This window comes from Plecotus auritus, assembly GCF_963455305.1.
Source record: "Plecotus auritus genome assembly, chromosome: 9".
NCBI lineage: Eukaryota > Metazoa > Chordata > Mammalia > Chiroptera > Vespertilionidae > Plecotus > Plecotus auritus.
In genome coordinates this window covers 48,403,353-48,424,463 of record NC_137783.1, presented here as the reverse complement: position 1 = coordinate 48,424,463, position 21,111 = coordinate 48,403,353, and the positions used below count along the sequence as shown (strand labels likewise).

General features: G+C 37.4%; 1 protein-coding gene across 4 annotated transcripts in view; it reads right to left on the bottom strand.

Annotated features, from left to right (window-relative positions):
- KAT6B (lysine acetyltransferase 6B) overlaps nt 1-21,111 on the bottom strand; it is a 182,832-nt gene that overhangs the window by 150,223 nt on the left and 11,498 nt on the right. For all 4 annotated transcript variants that reach the window (XM_080687595.1, XM_080687594.1, XM_080687596.1 and 1 more), the window contains one exon: nt 15,794-16,671. In XM_080687595.1, coding sequence (XP_080543721.1) covers nt 15,794-16,414 — 621 coding nt within the window. In that variant the 5' untranslated portion in view covers nt 16,415-16,671. The remainder of the gene's footprint in view (nt 1-15,793; nt 16,672-21,111) is intronic.

The following is a 21,111-nucleotide window of genomic DNA, read 5'->3' as shown; positions in this document are numbered from 1 at the left end:
ATGTGGAAAAACAAGCAAGCACAATTAGCCAAAAAGATTCTGAAAAAGAAAACAAGGGAGCATTAGTCTACTAAAAAAAAAAGGGGGGGGGGTAGCGGGGAGACAAATGTTGGTAACAACATGGAAAAGTTAGAATCCTAGTACATTGCTGATAGGAATATAAAATGGTTCAGCCATGTTGAAAGCAGTTAGGGAGTTCCATAGCCCAGCCATCATGGTTCAGTGGTTGACTGCTGACCTATGAACCAGGAGGTCATGGTTGATTCCCAATCAGGAAACATGCCTGGGTTGCGGGTTCAACCCCTAGTGTGGGCATGCAGGAGGCAGCCGATCAATGATTCCCTCTCATTGATGTTTCTATCTCTCTCTCCTTCTCCCTTCTCTCTGAGATCAATAAAAAAAAATTTTTTTTAAAGAAAGAAAATAGAAATTTTGAATGGCATTACAAACCAACTGACCTAACAAACATCTATCGATATCTCCACCCAACAACAACAGAATAAACATGGAACATTTTTCAGGATAGACCATATGTTAGGCCATAAAGCAAGCTTCAATAAATGTAAAAAGAATGAAATCATACAAACTTTGTTCTCTGACCACAATGGAGGGAAATTAAGTAAATTTAGGAAAGTCATAGCCCAGTGTAAACCTTTGGGCAATACTGATGAGAACGAGGTGGCTGGAGAGGTCAGATAACAGAGTAGGAGCCAAAGTCTGATGGGCAGCAGCTTAAGGCATGCCCAAAAGGTAACCCACTCTCTTCCAACTGTGTCAGATTTAATTCAGAAAGGCTCGCTGACAAATTAACTTTTATGTCATTAAAGCCAATAGCTAATCAGCTAAAATAAACCCTTTTCTGAACTCTCAGGTTCACAAAATGGTAAGAACTTAGTGAAACACAGGCTGACCTATAGAGCTGGGTAAGACTGTCTAGAGACCCATAGAATTTAGGGGCAAATGATTTCAAGTGATCTATGCATTCCATAAGTCCTTGGGAATAGGGATGCTGTACCATTTAGGTCACTTGCCTCTTGCCTTCCTCCCTTCCACTCTCTCTAAAAATCAATGGAAAAAATATCCTCGGGTTGAGGCTTAACAATAAATAAATAACTCTACATTCGCCTCAGACTTAAATCTCACAAAACAGAGCTCTAAGATCATTATCTCAAAAGAATCAGAATGCTTCTTAACTGCTTGTAATCTGTATTTTGTCCATGAACCATACAGTTGGTTTCCAATGCTTTCTTTAGTCTATGTGTGAACTTTATTTTTATTAATAAAGCTGAATGATTTTTAATGTAAAAAAAAAAAAAAGTAAGGGCTAGGAAGCAAGTAGATGACCAACGCTCTCATACTCTGCCCAAGAGTATAAACTGGTACTACCTTTTGGACCACTTTTTGACAATATGTTCCAAAAGTCTTAGAAAAAAAACTCATGTTTATGCCCCAGTATAACTCCTCTAATAATCTATCCTAGAAGAAATAATTACCTATGCATACCCAAATTTTTAGTAGCAGTATTATTTGTAATAGCTTAATAACAGAAGTAGAAACATCCTAAATGTGAAACAAAACACCAGCCATTTAACGTCACACTTTAAAGAATAATCAAGAATATGGAAAAAAAAGGCTTACAACAGATGTTAAATGTAGAAAGCAAAATACATATGAAGAAAGCAAAATTATATAGCTATGATATTCCTCTTCTTATTTAAATATAACAAATACAGGTATACACATGTATGGGGAAAGCCTGGAAGAAAATACAAACTTCTAACAGTATTTATCCTTAGTGAAATTTGCAGTCATAGTGTATCATCCCTGAACCTTTCTGTATTTGTAAAAGTCTGTAGAATGAGCACGTGTTACTCTGAAAACAGATTCTTTTACTGACCATTTAAATAATGGACAAAAAATAAAGCAAAGAAATGTGGATTTTAGCTATTCATGGACTCTGACTAGAGCAAGTCTCCAATTGGAGAGGAGGTCTTCATTAGAAGGTGATAAGGACATCAATTGACACTTTTCCCTCAAGAGCAGGGTGGCCAAGGAGGGGTGCCAGGGGCTGCTGCCCCTCCCTGTGCCCTGGACTCTGCTCAGCTGCCCTTCCTATCAGGGCCCAGGAAAAGCTCACTACTCTCTATCTCAGGGCCATGTGGTTGTGGCAAACTATCCCTATGTGGTCTGTGCTATTGTTATCTCCATGAGTCTGTTAGCTGAACAAACCGAGAGATAGACTATACTTGCCCAGTGGAAAAGTCAGGATTTCAAGCTAAGAATTCCGGCTCCCGACCCAATTCCTCATAAGACTCCTTTACAATGGCCTCTAAGATCTCTTTTAGTAAGAACTAGGCCCTGCCCAATTAACACATCTAGACTGTTTCCTGGACCACAAAAGCAGACTGTGTTTGCTCAACTATAAAAGAATAAAGTTAGCCCCAGGTAGTGATTCCCAAACTTTTGCTGCACAGTGGCATTACCAGAGATCTTCAAAAACTTCTAATACTTGGCTCCCGCCCCCAACATTCTGATTTAATAGGTGTGAGGGGTAATCTGGGAATCAGAACTTTTAAAAGCTCTTCAGGTGATTCAAATGTGCAGCAAACACTGGCCTGAGTAGTCAAATGACCTATTGAAGAAGGGGAGAGGCGAGATGCTCCAGAAAAATACTCATATATAAGCCCAGAATTTTGCATACAATTTAAGGGGGTCCCAAACCCCCTGAAAGGAGTCCTTGGAGCTCAATTTAAAATCCCTGAACATAGTGATCTCAACAATTGCCTGCAACTCTAAAATGTTATTCTACAGTTAAAAAATTATTATACAACAGTTTTACTAAATTAATTCATGCCTGGCCAGCATGGCTCAGTGGTTGAGCATCAACCTGTGAACCAGGAGATCACTGTTCAATTCCTGGTCAAGGCATATGCCGGGGTTGCAGGCTCAATCCCCAATGAGGGCCGTGCAGGAGGCAGCCGATCAATGATACTCTCTCATCATTGACGTTTCTCTCTCTCTTTCCATCTCCCTTCCTCTCTGAAATCAATAAAAATATTTTTTAAATAAAATAAAATAATTCATTAGAGACAAGGAGTGAATTTGATGACTTCTGGTTTTCTATTCTGAAGCACAAACTCCAAGTTCAGTTCTTCACTGGTTTTCTTCGGGATGTGTATGTGGAGGAAAGGGATTAGCAGTGTAACCTTACATCAGCACTATCCAAACTATGTTACCAAATGCAAACATTTCCAGACAAGTGAATGGCTGTTGTGAGAAAGGGAGAGGAGAGGAGGGCCCATCATCGAATCATCTTGGGAAACTGAGGGTTAAGCAAGTTAAATTTCAGAACTTCTCAGGGACTTTAAATCTCAGAACATTATTGGCACCATTAACATCTTAAATACTGTACTTCCTTCTACCTCAGAACATAGGTTAGGAAAAGCCACCTTAAATGAATTTTAACAAGTTTTTTCAGTGACTCCTATTATAAACACTTTTTAGTCACGTAGAGGTCCGGGTTTATAAGAACCTGTGTGTAACTCTTTTCAATACCTTTTATTTAACAAAAGTTTTTCTTCATGAGGAAAGTAAGAGGCCACGCAGTACAATAATTAAGAGTACAGACTATGGAACCGAGATGCCTGGGTTTGAATTTTGGCTCTACCACACAATAACTATGTCACTTTGGACAAGTCCTTTTACCTCATGTGCCTCAGATCCCTTCTTTGCAAACTAACAGTGAAAAGAAGTACTTCCTCCCAGTCAAGTTATCATATTCAGAGCACTTTAAGTAGTGCCTGACTCACAGTAAGCAATATGTAAATGCTGGCTGTTCTTATTCATTGCTAAAGAAAAGAACATTTCAATCTCTCTGAAAAAGTGCTCATTGGAGGAGGAATCATATAGCTGTGCGTCTTGGCATTTTTCAACTGGTAATTTTAATTACCACTTGAATATGGTTTATATTTTGTACCTTCTAGAGTGCTCAGTACAGTGCTTTATGTTACAAAAACTCAATAGATCCATGCTGGTTTCATCCAAATAAATGAGACACCTAGGTGGGGGTGAAGTGGCTGTACTCCAACCCGTGTGCCAGGAGTGAAACACCAGCTCCTGGGCCGTGCACTCCTGGGCCAGGTACCTTACCTGGCCTGTCTTTCCACCTGTAAAATTCCATTGATAACAGTACTATCTTTCAGGGTTCATGTAAAATTACTTTGTATATATTAAATACTTAGAACATTACTTGGTATATAGGAAGCACTAAGTTAAGAGGATACTAATCTCTCTTCTTATATGTTTTATGTAGAACTGTTTATTTTGCATATTTACAAGGCACAACTACATATTTTAACCATGTTCTTTTGCTTTTGTTGTATATCATTTCACCTGATATGACAAAAGAGGAAATGAGGAACTTAAATGGTCAAAACACAAATCATGGATTTCAGGAAAGTCAAGGCACTTCTCATAAGATACATGGTGATACTCTATGTCAGATTTAAAAACGACCTGAAAAGTGGTGGTCTCGATGATAACAATTTATTTCATTTTGCTCTGAAATCTTTAGAAGCTAGAAAAATACATACAATTTGCACCTGATCAATGTTCTGCAAATTGCCTACAGGCTTGTGTTCATACCCAACAAGATTTATTGCTAACCAACATGTCATGTTAAATTGAAATCAAGATGTTACACAATTTTCCAATAAAGAGGTGATTTTATAAGTTGGTATAAATGCTTTGTGAGGATGTAATTGTTGGCATCTTGTTATATTTCAGTAGCTGGTGGGAAATGAGATAAGTTGGAAGGTTTACAGAGGGTCAGAGCTCATCAGATGAGATCATCTTTTTTTATCGGCTCTAGAAAGCACATTTATAGGCTGATAACTAAACAGTTATTCTTTAACAATTGCAACCATCAGTATTTCCAAAGCATTCCAACTAACTGCAGCTACTGCAAAAGATTTTACTAAAATACTGTAAAATGAAAGGAAATGGAGGATTCCTAAGGTTAACTGCCTTTGTGAATCTTGATTTGATATTGTTTTCTGAGTGTTTACTAAGACCTGAAAGAATATACATCCACCTGCATGTTTTTGCCCAACTTTATTAAGATACTAGAAGGCCCAGTGTACCGATTCATGCACACTGAAAGGAAATTAATTAGAAGAAATATTTTAGAAGCCAGGGAGGGACCGTGGGAGGTGGGCCAGCTGGAGAGGGGTCATGGGAGGGCTCCAGGGCGTGTCAGCCCATCTCGCCCAGTCCTGATCAGCCGGACCCCAGCAGCAAGTTAACCTAAGGGTCGGAGTGTCTGCCCCCTGGTGGTCAGTGTGCGTCATAGCGACTGGTCGAACAGTCAATCGAACAGTGGGACACCTAGCATATTAGGCTTTTATTGGATATTTGACATATGACATTGTAAGCATGACATTGTTCTTTTTTAAGTAACTATTTTTCAGCCTATCTAAAGTTCTCTAATGAAGATTCACATTTAAATAATAGACATAAAATAATAGACATAAAAAGTGTTGCACTAGCCAGTTTTGCTCAGTGGATAGAGTGTCAGCCCTCGGACTGAAGGGACTTCTCATAAGTGCGATTCCAATCAAGGGCATGTACCTCAATTGCAGGCTCAATCCCTGCCACTAGACAGGGCACGTGAGGGAAGCAACCAATTGATGTGTCTCTCTAATTCTTCTCTAAAAAAATTAATAGAAAAATCCTCAGATGAGGATTAACAAAACAGAACAAAATTCTCCAAATGTTCCTTAATCTTTAAAATGTCACCGAAGAGCCTACCTTGGTGACATTATATATATATTTTGACTTTTATATTTTCATGCATCTATGGGCATTTTAAATGAAAGATCCTTCTCTACACTTTAAGTGCACTTCTCAGAAAACATTTTGGATATCCAATCTCCAATTGTTAAAAACTCTCAAGCAATTACTGCCAAATCCATTTTTCAGTTCTTCGACTGGTGAGTAAATAAACACGAAATGGAAGCAGAAGGCAGTCTGCTTCTGCCCCTATGGAAATGATTCAGGATGTACCATCAGAGCTAGAACTCAGTTCTCTTGACTCCCAGCATTACTCCCATAACTAGCATTACTCCCATAAACTGATTCATTCCTTTCTAAGCAGACTTAGTGTACACCAAAGCTTCAAAGATCTGCAACCTCCAATGCAAAAAAAAAAAAAAAAAATGATTTAGGTGAGGATACTGAAACCACTGTGTGGCAGGCAAAATATCGCCCCTCTTCCCCCAAAACACACATACAAATGTCCACTTCCTAATGCCAAGAACCTGTGAATCTGTCACCTTACAGCTGTGATTAAGTTAAGAACTTTTGAGATGGGGAGATTATCTTGGATTATGTAAATAGCCCCCATCTAATCACATGAATCATTTAAAAGCTGTCCAGGCCATGGTCAGAGAAAAATGTGACTGGAAAACTAGACAGATGCAATGTTGCTGTCTTTGAAGATGGAGGAAAGGGGCCATGAACCAAAGAATGCAGGCAGCCTGTAGAAGCTGGAAAAGGTGAGGAAACCAATTCTCTCCTAGAGCCTCCAGAGGAATGCTGCCCTGCTGACACTGTGATTTAAACCCAATGAGCCCCATGTTGGGCTTCAGACCACAGAACTGTAAGACAATAAATTTGCATTGTTTTAGCCACTTGTTTATGGTAATCTGTTACAGCAGTAATAGGAAACACACACCTCAAAGTATCACTGTAGAGCAAGCATGTCAAACTCAAAGGCTAACACAGGCCAAATAAACAAGGTTTAAGTTTATGAGGGCCACAAAAAAAACAAAAGCTTCAATTCAATTTTCATAGAAACTTAGGTTTATTTCAAAAAGTATAGTATAAAAAAAAAGAACAAGAGCAATGATAAAATTAATGGTTTCTTCCTGACACTTGGCATCTCTTCTCTGCTACTCTCTTTCCTACTTTGGGGGAAATCTTGTTCGCAGTGATTACTTTCAAAACTGACCCAAGGTGAATGTCAGTAATTCTGGATCTGACCGGAGACTTATTTCCTTTCATAATTGTAAATAACTGCTCACACCATTATATTGGCTGGGCTGCAAAAATATTCATTGTGGGCCGCATGCGGCCCGTGGGCTGCAAGTTTGAAATGCATGCTGTATAGATTACTTATTAACTACAAAAAGGAAAAAGGTGCCTTTAGTAAGAGATCTGATGAAAAAGCACCACCTTATCCAACTGATGAAAAAGCACCACCAATAACAAGATAACCTGAAAAGATGTATCCTATATAACAACATCACCCGTGCAGTATTCTTGCCAAAGGTTTACCCTGAACCCAATCATGAGGACACAATCAGACAAACATTAATTGTAGAACATCCTACAGGACAATTGGCCTAAATGCTTCAAAAACATGACTGATGAGAAAAGCAAAATAAAGAAGGAAACTGTTTTGTATTAAAGGAGATAGACAACCAAATGCAAGAGGCAACCAAATGCAATGTGTGACCCTTAACTGGATCCTAGATCAAACCAAAGTTTAAAGTGACATTTTGGAGCCTTTTGGGAAAATATGGACTATTTGATAACTTTCTAGTTTCACTGTTGAATTTCTTACATGAGATAACAGTATTGTGGTTATATAGAAGAATAATCCTTGATATATAGTAATTATTATAACTTACTATTATGATATCTTAATATCATTATGTTTGCTATATATTTTCAAATAGTTCAGCCACAAATTGAGTATGTGCATGCATGTATGTAAATATATACATATAAAAACATATATACATATATCCAGGGGAGAGAAGAAATGTGGCAAAATGTTAACAATTGGTGAATCTAGGAGAAAGAAATACAGCACTAATTGTACTACCCTTTCAACTTTCGGAAATATTACAATCTTGTAAATTACACAGTTAGGGGGGGAATATCTTCCTGGCTCCTTCCATTGCCTGCCTTTCCCAGTCTCCTCACATCCTGCCAGCAGCCTAATTAGATGAAATAGCTTATGTTCCTCAAATAGCCCATACCCTTCTACTAGCAGATACTGTTTTGGGCTGCTTTACTCACATCTCCAAGCTCAATAGCTATGGTTGGGTTTTGATATAAGGTAGAAGCTCCTCCATGGTATTAAAATACCAATTTGGGGAACAAGTGGATCAAATATCAAACAGGAATCATCATTTGATGTCCTTAATAGTGAATTTTAACTTGGGCATTCTTTGCTTCTCTTACTATTGTTTCTCTTACCCCATATAATGTTTCCTCTGTTTTTTGATCTTCATCATTCCCATTCATGATCTGAGAGGGTCACAAAGCATGGCAGTAAACCGTGGACAAAAAACAGGACCAGCCGCATCAGAAACTATTACAGAAACATTCATGTGCTGCCTCTGGCTCCCAGCCCACATCACTCTGAGTATCACAGGCAGCCCAGACCAAGGCTCACCTTCTTCCTGTAGGCCTCACTGCTTTCCATATGGTAGTGTACCGACATCAAAGAAGATGGAAGAAATTATCTAAATTCACCAGGCTGGTCCCATAGAACTATGGAAGAGTCATTGATATCTCTCAATTACCTCTTCTGCAATACCTTTTCCCTGCATACTAAGATTCTGCAATGCTAGAAAAAGAGGGGGAGGGATATACTAAACTAACAGATGGAGGATTAAGAACAAAAGACCTCCCTGACAGGGGAAACAAGAGCTAAAATGTTTGTATATATATACCAACAATATACCTACAATAATAGTATAGAGGAACAAAAATTGAACCTGTAAATAAAATTAAGTTGCTCTTCTGAAACACCAGTGTAACTGCAGACAGGAAAAGGCCCAGCATGGTTTCTATGTATGCTTATGCTGTTTCTAATAGAAAGGACACAATCAAGCCAAAACAAACATCTGTTAACCAGTTAAGTTTGTTAATGAAACAAAATTGCAGCTGGTTTTATCAAAGATCAAAAGTGAAGCAAATTAGAGAAAGGATGTATGAACAAAGCTGGTTTCTAAAAAATAATGGCTAAAGAATTCTAAACCCATTTGTCAAATTAACACAAATCCTTCCTGGATTTTACTTAGACCATTGATTAGTATTTATTTTATAGCCTTGTAGAGCCCAGCCTCACAGTTTAAACCTAATTTCACTCACTCCAGAACTTTGTCTATATAGTTCATTTTGCAGAATTTTCAAAATATTACCTTTCATAAAACAAATCCAAAAAGTTATAGTTGACATTAACATCCTGCTAATTAAAAGGTTCACTTGAAAGGAAAAACAACAGTGTACATTTTGCAACTCCTGGAGACTTCTTTGAGAAAGTAGTCCAGTCCCAAGCAGCAGCATAATAACAGTGATTAGCATTTCACAATGTGCACTGCCATACCTCCTTGTCTTAATATAAAATGTCATCACCTGAAGACAATGAGATAAGAGCACCCACACACAAATAAAAACATATTCCTCGTGGCCTTTCTAACTCAAAATGTCACAAATTACATGGCTGACTCATTTGTTAACTTTAATTTAGTGAGTTAATTGATGTTTACGTACATAGAAACATTAATAGACTGCAGAGATCAAAGTACCTGAGAAGATGCAGATTCACATTTTAAATACTGGTGTAACTAGAGAAGAACAGTTTCCATCAAATCTACTGTAGTTTAATGTACAGGCCAAGAAAATTAAGTTTATAAACAAAACAAAAAGTCATAAATTTTACTACAACCTAAGTTTGCTATTTGCAATGAGAAAACAATCACATTTTCTCATGTATCCCTCGTACACTATTACGTGCGAAGTTAAAACACATAAAAAGAACACACTTTCATTCTAAGAAACATTAAATGTACTATTTATTAAATAAATTTGTAAAGGATAAATTAAACATCTTTGCCACCCAAAATACAATCAGAATAAACTAGCAAATAGCACTTAACTGTTACATAACGTCAAAGCTATATAGTATAGATGTTCTTAGCACTGAAAGTATAACAAATACAGCTGTAGTAATCAGGCATACGGAATACAAGAGTAAATTCCTGAAAATATCCAAAATTAATCGGGAAAACATATCCTTCACATCCTTAATGCTTGGAAGAAAATACCATTAGGAAATCAGAAAATACTGATCTGTATCATTCATGCCAGGGTCACATGTTGTAGAGAAGGCAGCTGTAAGTATCAAATACAGCTAAGACCTAAAGAATAAAAAAGAATGTTTAACACTCATTTTAAGAGTAAAAAATTCTCTGATATTGTTTCCCCTTTACCTGAAGCCTATTTCATTAGAACTCCAGACAAGTCCCATCTTGATAAAAGCTCTAAAGTGGAACAAGCTGCCATGCCCCGGAGTGCAATAGAAAGACCCATTCACTCTTCATTTTATCTTTCACATATCCCAACCAACTAGTTTGAGACAATCCAAGTGCTCTCTCAACAATACCTCAACAACTAGTACTTACTGCTCACAAAAGTTGCCCTCAGATCTCTAATTTTGAAGAACTTCAGAAGATTAATTAGCAATATGAACTACAGACTTTTTTCTGCCCTGACCCTGAACAGCAAGTTTTGATTCATCTATTCTTTCACATTATCAAAGGTTTCTGTCTGACTTTCGTCATTCTATAGCTGACTTTCATCCATACCAATTCCAAAATTCAGGTTATATGGAAGAGCATACTTTGCAATATTCAGAGCTTTATCCAACTTTCAGTTGAATACACTTAGCTAAGCATTTTTTGAGAAATGTGACATCTGCAATACAAAGGAGACAAATTCAAAGGAAAACTAATAAGGACAACAGAGAGGAGGACATTTGGACTCTACATAATTAGCAGGTAAAAAATACACACACTTCTGCCAAAAAAGAGGCAGACTTATCTGAGACTATGAATGATTCCCCTAGGGCTGAGAGACTTCTGGAAGCCTGCCCCAGCTAGAACAATGTGGACAAGTGAATGGTGCTTCACAAAGGACAGGCGATTGGTAAAGTCCCAGAGAGATGAGGAGGGTCCTCTAGCAAAGATAATGGGACGGGAGATTAGAGGACAGAATGGAGAAAAGTGAAGAAAATCTAAAAATAAAGTTCTTTAACTTATGACATTTATACAACACAAGAAACTGATGTATGATGTATATTAATCTTCTGTTTATGTAAGTATTTCATACTAATATCACTGCCAAAAACCCTAACGAAATATCTCCCTAAAAGGGGTGTGGGGACAACTAGAATAAACGGAACAAGCCAAGGTCATACTTCTGATCATGTGTGCTCCTTTTAAAACTCATTTTCTCACGGACAGCATTATTGTTTTGTAATTATGTTTGACTATTTTTGTAAGATTCTAATAGTCATTTCATTGCTTAAAAAAAAAAAATCAAAGCCCAACCTGATATTAGAAGATCTCCCTTTCCAACCATGTAGCCAGAATGAGGAGTCCCATATACTACGTACTATACTAGAAACATACCAAGATTTGATCCTTAATAAGTTTAGGAAGTTATTCCCAATAAAGTGAAATACCAAGGACTCTGTTTTAAAATTGAACTAAGCTGATTTTATAAAAATGCTAAAGCCCAAATGTTAAAAGGAATCTTAATGCTACAAAGTCTGTGGTGATGATAACCGAAGTCTCTCTGAGAATATTTGACTTTCCAAAGTCCTCATAATCTGACCTAATTGAGCTTTACCACTTTTAATGAGAAACACTAATACTATCCTTTAGGAGTTCCCTCACCAAGTCAAAGATAAAGTGTTATCTTCAGTGGTTTAATTCATTTCCATACCACCTCACCAAAGAGAGCTTTCTTAAATAAATACAAAGAAGTCATGCTAAGAAGCCAGTGTGGTAATATCCAATTTGAATTCTAGACTATCAGAAGATGTGCAATTACATTTCAGAAAGGAAAGGAGCCCTTCTATTTTAACTTGCATTGTACTCTTCCTAGCAGACGTGCATAGGAATGATTATGTTAAATCTAATTAGACACAGATTTATTGTTTTCCCATATTGCTAATATTATAAATAGTATGTGCTTTAAAAACTGTAATAGGTTCATTGCAGCTACCAAACTTAAAATGACAGAAATGTATTTGTTGGGGGAAAATGGCTTCTAAGCAGTTGCAGAACTTGGAAGAGATACTTTTACTGTTAATGAAAGGTCACTACTGTGGACCAATAGACAGCCCAGCAATAAAAAGGTCTGGAGTCAGACTGGCTGTTAGAATCTTGGCTTCACCTCTCACCAGCTCTATGAGTGACCTTGGACAAATTACTTAGGTTTTGAGCCTCAGTTTTTCATCTGTCCAGTAAGGATAAAAACCTATAGCCCTCACAGTTACTGTGATAAGGAGATAATAAATGTACAGCACCTGGAATAGTACCAGCATTTAACCCGTAAGAAATTTTAGTTATTATTTTTACTATTTTTTAATTTTATTTTTTTACAGTTAAATGAAACTGCTCAGCAAAAGTAACTAGAATAACAGCTTCTTTGAAAGACATCAGTTGACTAAACTGTAATTGAGATTACTTTCTCTCTGTACAAACAGTTGCTATTTATATCAGAAATGTCCTCCCACAATATGCAAACTCTACAGACTTCTTGCACAAGGACAGTGATAATCTGTCTTTCAAATATATTTTTAAAAGTTCCATATACAAAAACTACAGTACAACCAATACAGATCCAAGTTCAGCAGCTGAAGCAAGAAAAACATTAGCATTAGTTTCTTATAGGTAAGAAACTCAAAATATTTTCTACATTCCCAAACTGTTCACATTGGCTATTTGATATTCTGGATCCCTCTGAGAATCTGATAAAAACTATAGACCCTGCCCTGGCTGGTTTGGCTCAGTGGATAGAGCATTGGCCTGCAAACTGAAGGGTCCCAGGTTCGACTCCAGTCAAGGGCACATGCCCGGGTTGTGGGCTCAATCCCCAGTGGGGGCTTGCAGGAGGCAGCCGATCGATGATTCTCTCTCATCACTGATGTTTCTCTCTCTGACTCCCTCTCTCTTCCTCTCTATAATCAATAAAAAATATATTTAAAAAATAAGAATAAATAAAATAAAAATATATTTAAAAAAAAAACAACAACTATAGACCCTGACCCTAGAAAAACATGTGGATGCACATAACTGTTCTATCTCAGGGGATTAGTGGTATACCTTCCCCATACTCATTCATGGACCCAGGTTAAGAATTTCTATTATACTTACTTAGCAAGTTTACATGGCTTTAAACTATTTACCACTAGCAATCTCAAAGGGCAATTGTGATGCAGTTTTTATTACTTTTTTTTAAAATATATTTTATTGATTTTTTACAGAGAGGAAGGGAGAGGGATAGAGAGTTAGAAACATCGATGAGAGAGAAACATCGATCAGCTGCCTCCTGCACACTCCCCATTGGGGATGTGCCCGCAACCAAGGTACATAGCCTTGACCAGAATCGAACCTGGGATCTTTCAGTCCGCAGGCTGACGCTCTACCACTGAGCCAAACCAGTTTCGGCTTTATTACATTTTTTAAAGAAATAATGCTATTGTAATATACAACACAAACAATATAATACATTGTGGCCAAAACGACTTGACCTGATTTTCACTTATTTGGGGTTTTTTTTAAGAACTAGATTATAATGACTGAATACAACTGATCTCCAAATCTCATCAAGCAAAAATTCCAGGACACATTTTCTCAGCTTTCCTTATTATATGATGGTGCCAACTGGACAATTTAATGATCAGCATCACAAAAAAAAGCAGTAACAATTGCATGCTAAGCAATAAATTACTCTGCTCTCAATCCTAGACACTTTCAGACATGAATTTTCCTAGACTAAAAATACTTCAGTACAGATGCTATAAAAAAAAAAAATATGATAAGGTTAGCAAGAAATGGTGGCAAGGTGAAAGAGAAGGAAAGGGATTGTGGAAAATTTGAAGTCATTCCTCTATCACAAGTAAAAATATCTCCTGGATCACAAAATTATTGAAACATTATTAAATTGCCTAAAGCTGCCTGAATTAGTCCACATACCTGATCATTATAAAACCTTAATATACCTTAGGGTAATGAATGTATATATTTTAAAATCAAAGATATTCAAATCCATCAAGAAATGGCTCTATATTCCCTTGAGGAATCTCCTCAAGGGATAAGCTTTTATAAAAATATTTAATGAGAAACAGAAGTGCTTAGTGTGCCTGTGTCAGACACAGGAATTAGGATTTGAGTCATTTGCTGTAATATTTTTTAAACAAGTGTTATTTAAAAGAAAATTTAATAGGTTGACTTCTTCCTTTATGTCCACATTCTCTCACAAAGAACTGAGAATTGGTTACACAAACACAAATACCACCAAAGGGTAAAATAAATGTTGAGGAAAACGAATAAAATAAAAATATAGTTAAGATATAAACTCTATCTATAGAGTTCATAGTGGTCCATGGAAAGGCAAACCACCTGGTCCTGCCCAGTTTCTAGGGCTGGGTCCCTATCAGCTTAAAGCACTGGGGGAAGTAAGGTCAATCTTAAAGGTTGGCAGTATCCAAAGAGAAAAAATACCCACCAGGAGCACAATGTTTCCTAACAGTTCTATTTCCATCACTTCTAAAAATGTAGTTAACATTTACAGCCACCCTTTCCATCCAATGGTTAAAGTTGTACAAGACGTAAAGTTAACTGATATAAATGCATCCACTCGCCCAAAGGGCAGACAACAAGCCTGAAAACTGGAGGGCCTGGATTATTATAGACAATTTGCTATTGCTCTCTTTTGATTTATTTTGGGCAGAAATTTCAGTAGTTTTGAAACAAAACAAAGAAAAATCCCACTCAATCAAAGAGCAGGAGTATAGCAATAACTAAGGAGAAATCTGCCATATATGTATAAATACTACAGAAATAACATAAGGCCCAGAGAAACCAAAGAGTATAAGAAATGTTATGAGACAAAATATTCACTTTCAATCTCTAAGAAGTAGGCAATAATAAATGACTTCAAATTGAAATAGGCAGGACTTAGGTCACATATTAAAACAATTCTAGGAATGCATAGACTATCAGTACTAAAATAATTGGTCTATAAATTCTTCTTCTCTGAAAATAATAAGAGGTAAATGTCAATTATGCCTCAATAAAACCAAAACTAAAGATAAATAATAAATAATAAAAAGAGAAAAATATATAGTGGCCTTTCTTAGATTTTAAAATATATATATGCTCCTGCCTTGAGGAAGGAGGATTAAAGTTATCTATCCTGGTCCCTTCAAGAGCTCACCAGTTAGCAGGTTAACAATTAGAGTTTAAAAAAACAAATCACAGCCCGGCTGTGGTGGCTCAGTGGACTGAGCGTGGTCCCATGGACCAAGAGGGTTTGACTCCCAGCAGGGCACATGCCCGAGTTGCAAGCTTGATCCCCAGTAGGGGGCGTGCAGGAGGCAGCAAATCAATGAATCTCTCTCATCATTGATGTTTCTTTATCTTTCTCCCTCTCCCTTCCTCTCTGAAATAAATAAAAACGTATTTTTTAAAAAAACACAAATCACAAAATCAACACATTAAATTCTTAATCAGCCCTCAATACATTGTAAAACAATACAGAACACTTTATATTGTAAGACAGCATATACATTTTAAAATATAAAAGCCTGCTCTCAGGCAAAACATTCAAACTTGACTCAGAACTTTTGTCCTTATAAAATTTAACTGAAACTATACAAGTTGAATGGGCAATATTTAGAATGCATTAACATTCTCTCTTCACTTACCTGGTCTTTCTCATGGGGTAGAAGGCTGACAGGTGGAAGCGAGGATGGGAAAGCACTGGGATATTTGGGAGCCCCTCTGCCATCTGAGCTTCCATAATTGACCCTGTACTGCGGTCCATCTTTCAGTAACCTCCCATTGTTCACTGCGCGCTTGGCCCCCAGCCGCAGCCGCTGCTGAAAGGCTGGGTTGTTGGTGGTGCTTGTGAGATCACTTTGATTTCTGAGATACTTCTCTATGTTCTTCAGGGAGGAGCCATTTGGATCCTCAAGTCCTTCAATTGCTCTCCTTAAAAGTTTGTTCCAATCCACATTGCGAAGATCATTACATGTTCCTCTAGACCCCTTGGTTGACTTAGGAAAAGTGCCTGGTTTAACTGCTGAGAAGCGCCCAGGGTTGTCTGGGTCCTTATAGGAGGCAAGGCCTTTGTTGGTGACTTTGAGAACGGAGCCATCCTGAACACTGAGCTCCAGCTGTTCAGAGACTGTCTTCTTATCCAACCCATGGGAAGTACTGACTGCATGGCAGATTCTCTCTTCAGAGGGCCTTTGCTTTTGCTTTTTTATTTTCTGTATAGCTTCAAGAATCCACTCTGTATAAAGTGGGTTTGCAAGTTTTACCATGGTTGACAAATGACTTCTTCAATACAAAAGTTACCCATAGAGGTTCTCCTTGTATTTAACAGAACTTGCACATTTAAAAGTCATTTACAATTCAACAAACGGGCAGAGTACTCCAGAACATATTAAGCAACATCTTACAAACATCCATCCTTAAGAGATTAAAAAGAGACCAACAGGCAATGTCGATAGATGTCTTATTTAACCAACAGGGAAAACTTCATTCGGGCGAAGAACATCTTTAAGTAGGAAATCAAGACCTTAAAGGAGAAAAAGGAGGGAAGGCTCTTAATAAAGAACTTCTAAAAATAAATTAAAAGACTCTTTAGTATTACTTTTTCCAATGCAAAATGATCCCAAAAGTAATAACAGGAAAGTATTATCTAACAAAGTCTCAGTGACTATATTTTCCAACCAGAAATTGGGTCTCAGTATAAGAAATAATTTTTTTAGGATTTTTCACTTATTATTTAATGAGGTCACTTATGGGGCATTTAAGAGATCACATCTAAGTTATATATTTAATGGATAACCTTTACTGAAAGTAATAAAAATACATGAAAGTATTAATCATCAAAGAATAAGTCTATGATACAAAAAATCTGATGGAAATACATTAAACTTACTTTAAGAAATCTTAAACTTAAAAAAAAAAGCAATAATCCTGATTCTTCTATTTCAGCTAGATATTATATTTATCAAGCCTCACACATAAGAAAATTTCGCCCAGCTGGTGTAGCTCAGTATTGGAATGTCAGCCCATAAACCAGGAGATCACAGTTCGATTCCTGGACAGGGCAATGCCTGGGTTGCAGGCTCGGTCCCCAATAGGGGACGTACAGGAGGCAGCCAATCAATGACTCTCTCTCATCATTGATGTTTCTAGTTCTCTATCCCTTTCCCTTCCTCTCTCTAAAGTCAATAAAAAAAAACAACACATAATAAATAAGCACAATAGCAAACCCTTTATCTTTTAAATAATGTAGCATTCTAAGTATCTTACTACCCAATTAACTCATGAAACTGTTCAATAAAAGGAAGGATCATACAAATCTGACTGCAGGGAGACAGTAGTATGTATTGCTCTCTGAGATCCTCTTGGTGTACAAAAATCATTCTGGACCTCTAATCTGGTATTAAGTACCCCTGCAAAGATCTCCTGGCCTAGGAGTTGGGTCAAATCTGGGCTCTATCTTACTTCTGCACTGATAATATCCACATCTTAACTCTTTTTATAGTTTAAAGTTTAAGACTGGAGCGTAGACACAGCTAATCCTTACAGCCAACTGGCCTGGAGGTCAATTCCTCCCAGTGATACCAACAACAATCAAGACTTAACTACAACAAGGCTGTACACACAGTCCACAAAGGGGTGCACCAAGAGTGTCCACCTCAGGTAACTGGGGAGGCCGACCCACTGGGCCATATAGGAAACCTAGCACACAAATCTACCCTACCAACTCAGGGAAGCAGTGAAAATGCAGCGTCAAAGAAACAGATCACAAACGAAAGAAATGGAGGAAAACAAACGACTGGATATAGAATTTAAAACCACGGTTATAAGGCTTTTCAAGAATATCCTAGAAAAGGCCGATAAATATAACGAGACCCTCGAAGATATGAAAAAGGACCAACTAGAAATTAAACATACACTGACTGAAATAAAAAATATTATACAGACTCAAAAACAGACTAGAGGAACACAAGAATCAAGTCAAAGAATTGAAATACAATGAAGCAAAAAACACTCAACCGAAAAAGCAAAAAGAAAAAAAAATCCAAAAAGTTGAAGATAGTGTAAGAAGACTCTGGTACAACTTCAAGCGTACCAACATCAGAATTATGGGGGTGCCAGAAGAAGAGAGAGAGCAAGATACTGAAAATCTATTTGAAGAAATAATGACCGAAAACTTCCCCCACCTGGTGAAAGAAATAGACTTATAAGTCCAGGAAGCGCACAGAACCCCAAACAAAAGGAATCCAAAGAGGACCACACCAAGACACATCATAATTAAAATGCCAAGAGCAAAAGACAAAGAGAGAATCTTAAAAGCAGCAAGAGAAAAACAGTTAATTACCTACAAGGGAGCACCCATACGATTGTCAGCTGATTTCTCAACAGAAACTATGCAGGCCAGACGGGAGTGGCAAGAAATATTCAAAGTGATGAATAGCAAGAACCTACAACCAAGATTACTCTACCCAGTAAAGCTATCATTTAGAATTGAAGGGCAGATAAAGAGCTTCACAGATAAGAAAAAGCTAAAGGAGTTCATCACCACCAAACCAGTATTATATGAAATGCTGAAAGGTATTCTTAAAGAAGAGGAAGAAGAAAAAAGTAAAGAGAAAAATTATGAACAACAAATACATATCTATCAACAAGTGAACCTAAAAATCAAGTGAATTAAAAACCTGAGGAACAGAATAATCTGGTGAATATAATAGAATCGGGGGCATAGAAAGGGAGTAGACTGATAATTCTCAGGGGGAAAGGGGTGTGGGGGGTGTGGGAAGAGACTGGACAAAAATCATACACCCATGGATGAGGACAGTGGGGGGTAGGTAAGGGCAGAAAGTGGGGTGGGAACCAGGTGGAGGGGAGCTATGGGGGAAAAAGGAGAAACAATTGTAATAATCTGAATAAAGATTTATTTTTAAAAAATAAAATAAATAAAATAAAAAGTTTAAGACTGTGCTCACATATAACTTCATTTCATCTCCAGGATAACTCTGGGTAAACTGAGGTTCAGGGAAAGATGGAGCTCACTGAAGATAACAGTCAACAGTAGACTTAAGGCTCAAATGCCATAGTCTAATATCTAAGTCCAGCACTACTTTCACCTGAGCCATAACTGCCTGCTCTAGCTAGTTCTGCCTCTGCAATTAGGCCAATGGTATGAGTGCCAGCTACACCAATGTCTAGCAGAGAAACCCTGGGAAAGTGACTTAAGTTGCAGTCACTTTATCTTTAAGGCAATAATAATATATCCCTCACAGAATTGAGAAAATTAAGTGAACACATTACTTAATATTCAATATACAGTCATCACTTCCACCAAATGTGATGTCTACACACTGAAAAATGTCTCATAAAATTAAAGTTTTAATGTACCTAAAAAAGATTTAGTGTACCTAAAAAAAGGAAATTAATGTTTTCCTCAAAACTTTAGCCAAATATCCTGGAAAATACAACATTTGCTCTCAAAGATTCTGTTGCTGAAAACAGTTGGGCCATTGACCTATAATTAGTCAGCTTGAAAGAAATACTTGAAAAAAGACTGTCCTCACCCTGGCCCGTTTGCCTAAGTGGTTGGAGCATCGGCCCAAGAACCTAAGGGTTGCGGGTTCGATTCCTGGTCAAGGGCATGTACCTAGGATGCAGGTTCATGGGACACATGAGAGGCAATCAATCAATGTGTCTCTCTCACATCAATGTTTCTCACTCCTCCCATTCCTCCCTCCCTTCCACTCTCTCTTAAAATCAGTAGGAAAAAAATATCTTCAGGTGAAGAGTTTAAAAAAAAAAAAAAAAAGGACTGTCCTCTTTGCAATCAGTAAACTGTATGTTCACTCCATTTTCCCCCCTCAGATTCAGAAACTTGTAGCTGAAGGAACCTTAGAGGCCATCCAGTCCAACTTCTACTTATCCAGTAAAAGGTCCCTTGTTTAATATCCTAACACGTGGGCCATAAGTCTCAAAATACTTCCAGTAATTGAGATTTGTCACTTTTTTCAAAAAAAAAGTATTTTTAATGATTTCAGAGAGGAAGGGAGAAAGAGCGAGAGATTAAAAAAAAAAATGATGTGAGAGAATCATTGATCAGCTGCTTCCTGCACGCCCCCTACTGGGGATCGAGCCTGCAACCCAGGCATGTGCCCTTGGCTGGAATCAAACCTGGGACCCTTCATTCCGCAGGTGGACACTCTATCCACTGAGCCAAATCATCTAGGCTGAGAATTTGTCACTTTTTGAGTAAGCTCACTCCACTGAACAGATATAATTGTAATATATTTCTTATTCAAAGGAGCCAAAATCTGCCTCCCCATAATTTCTACCAACTAGTCCTAGTTTCCCTGGAACAATCTCAAGAAATTCTTATTAATTCTTTAATAAGACAGGCCTTCCAATATTTGAACATTGAAAACCACTACAATCAAACCCCATTCTACCTCCAGCCCCACTTTAGACCACTCATATCCCAGTGCCTGAACACCTCCACATATCACATGGTTTCCAAACACTTCCTTCTTTACTGCTCACTACTGGCAGTCTGGGCATTGTCCAATTATAAATGCAATTCAAGGTTACGTGAACTTTTTTAGCAGCCCTGCCACTCACTGGCTATGCTAACCATGCAGTACAACTAAAAACCCCAAATCTTCTTTCAAAAATGCTGTCAAGCTGAATCTCCATTCCCTTTTTAGTGCAAAATTAAATGCTGAGATTTAAATTTTACTACAGTTCAAGTTAATTTTGTTGGTTTGAGGCTATCTTCCAACCTATTAAAGACTGCTTTGCTTGATTCTGTCATCTACGTCATCTGCAAACCTAATAAGCATGTTCCTCTGTGTCATTATATAAATCGCTGACAAAAATGTTAAGACTTGTAACATGGTGTGTTTAAGAATGAAATCATAGTGCAACCATTTTCACGACAGAACACAAGAATCATTCTGGGTTAGAAAGTTTAGAACAG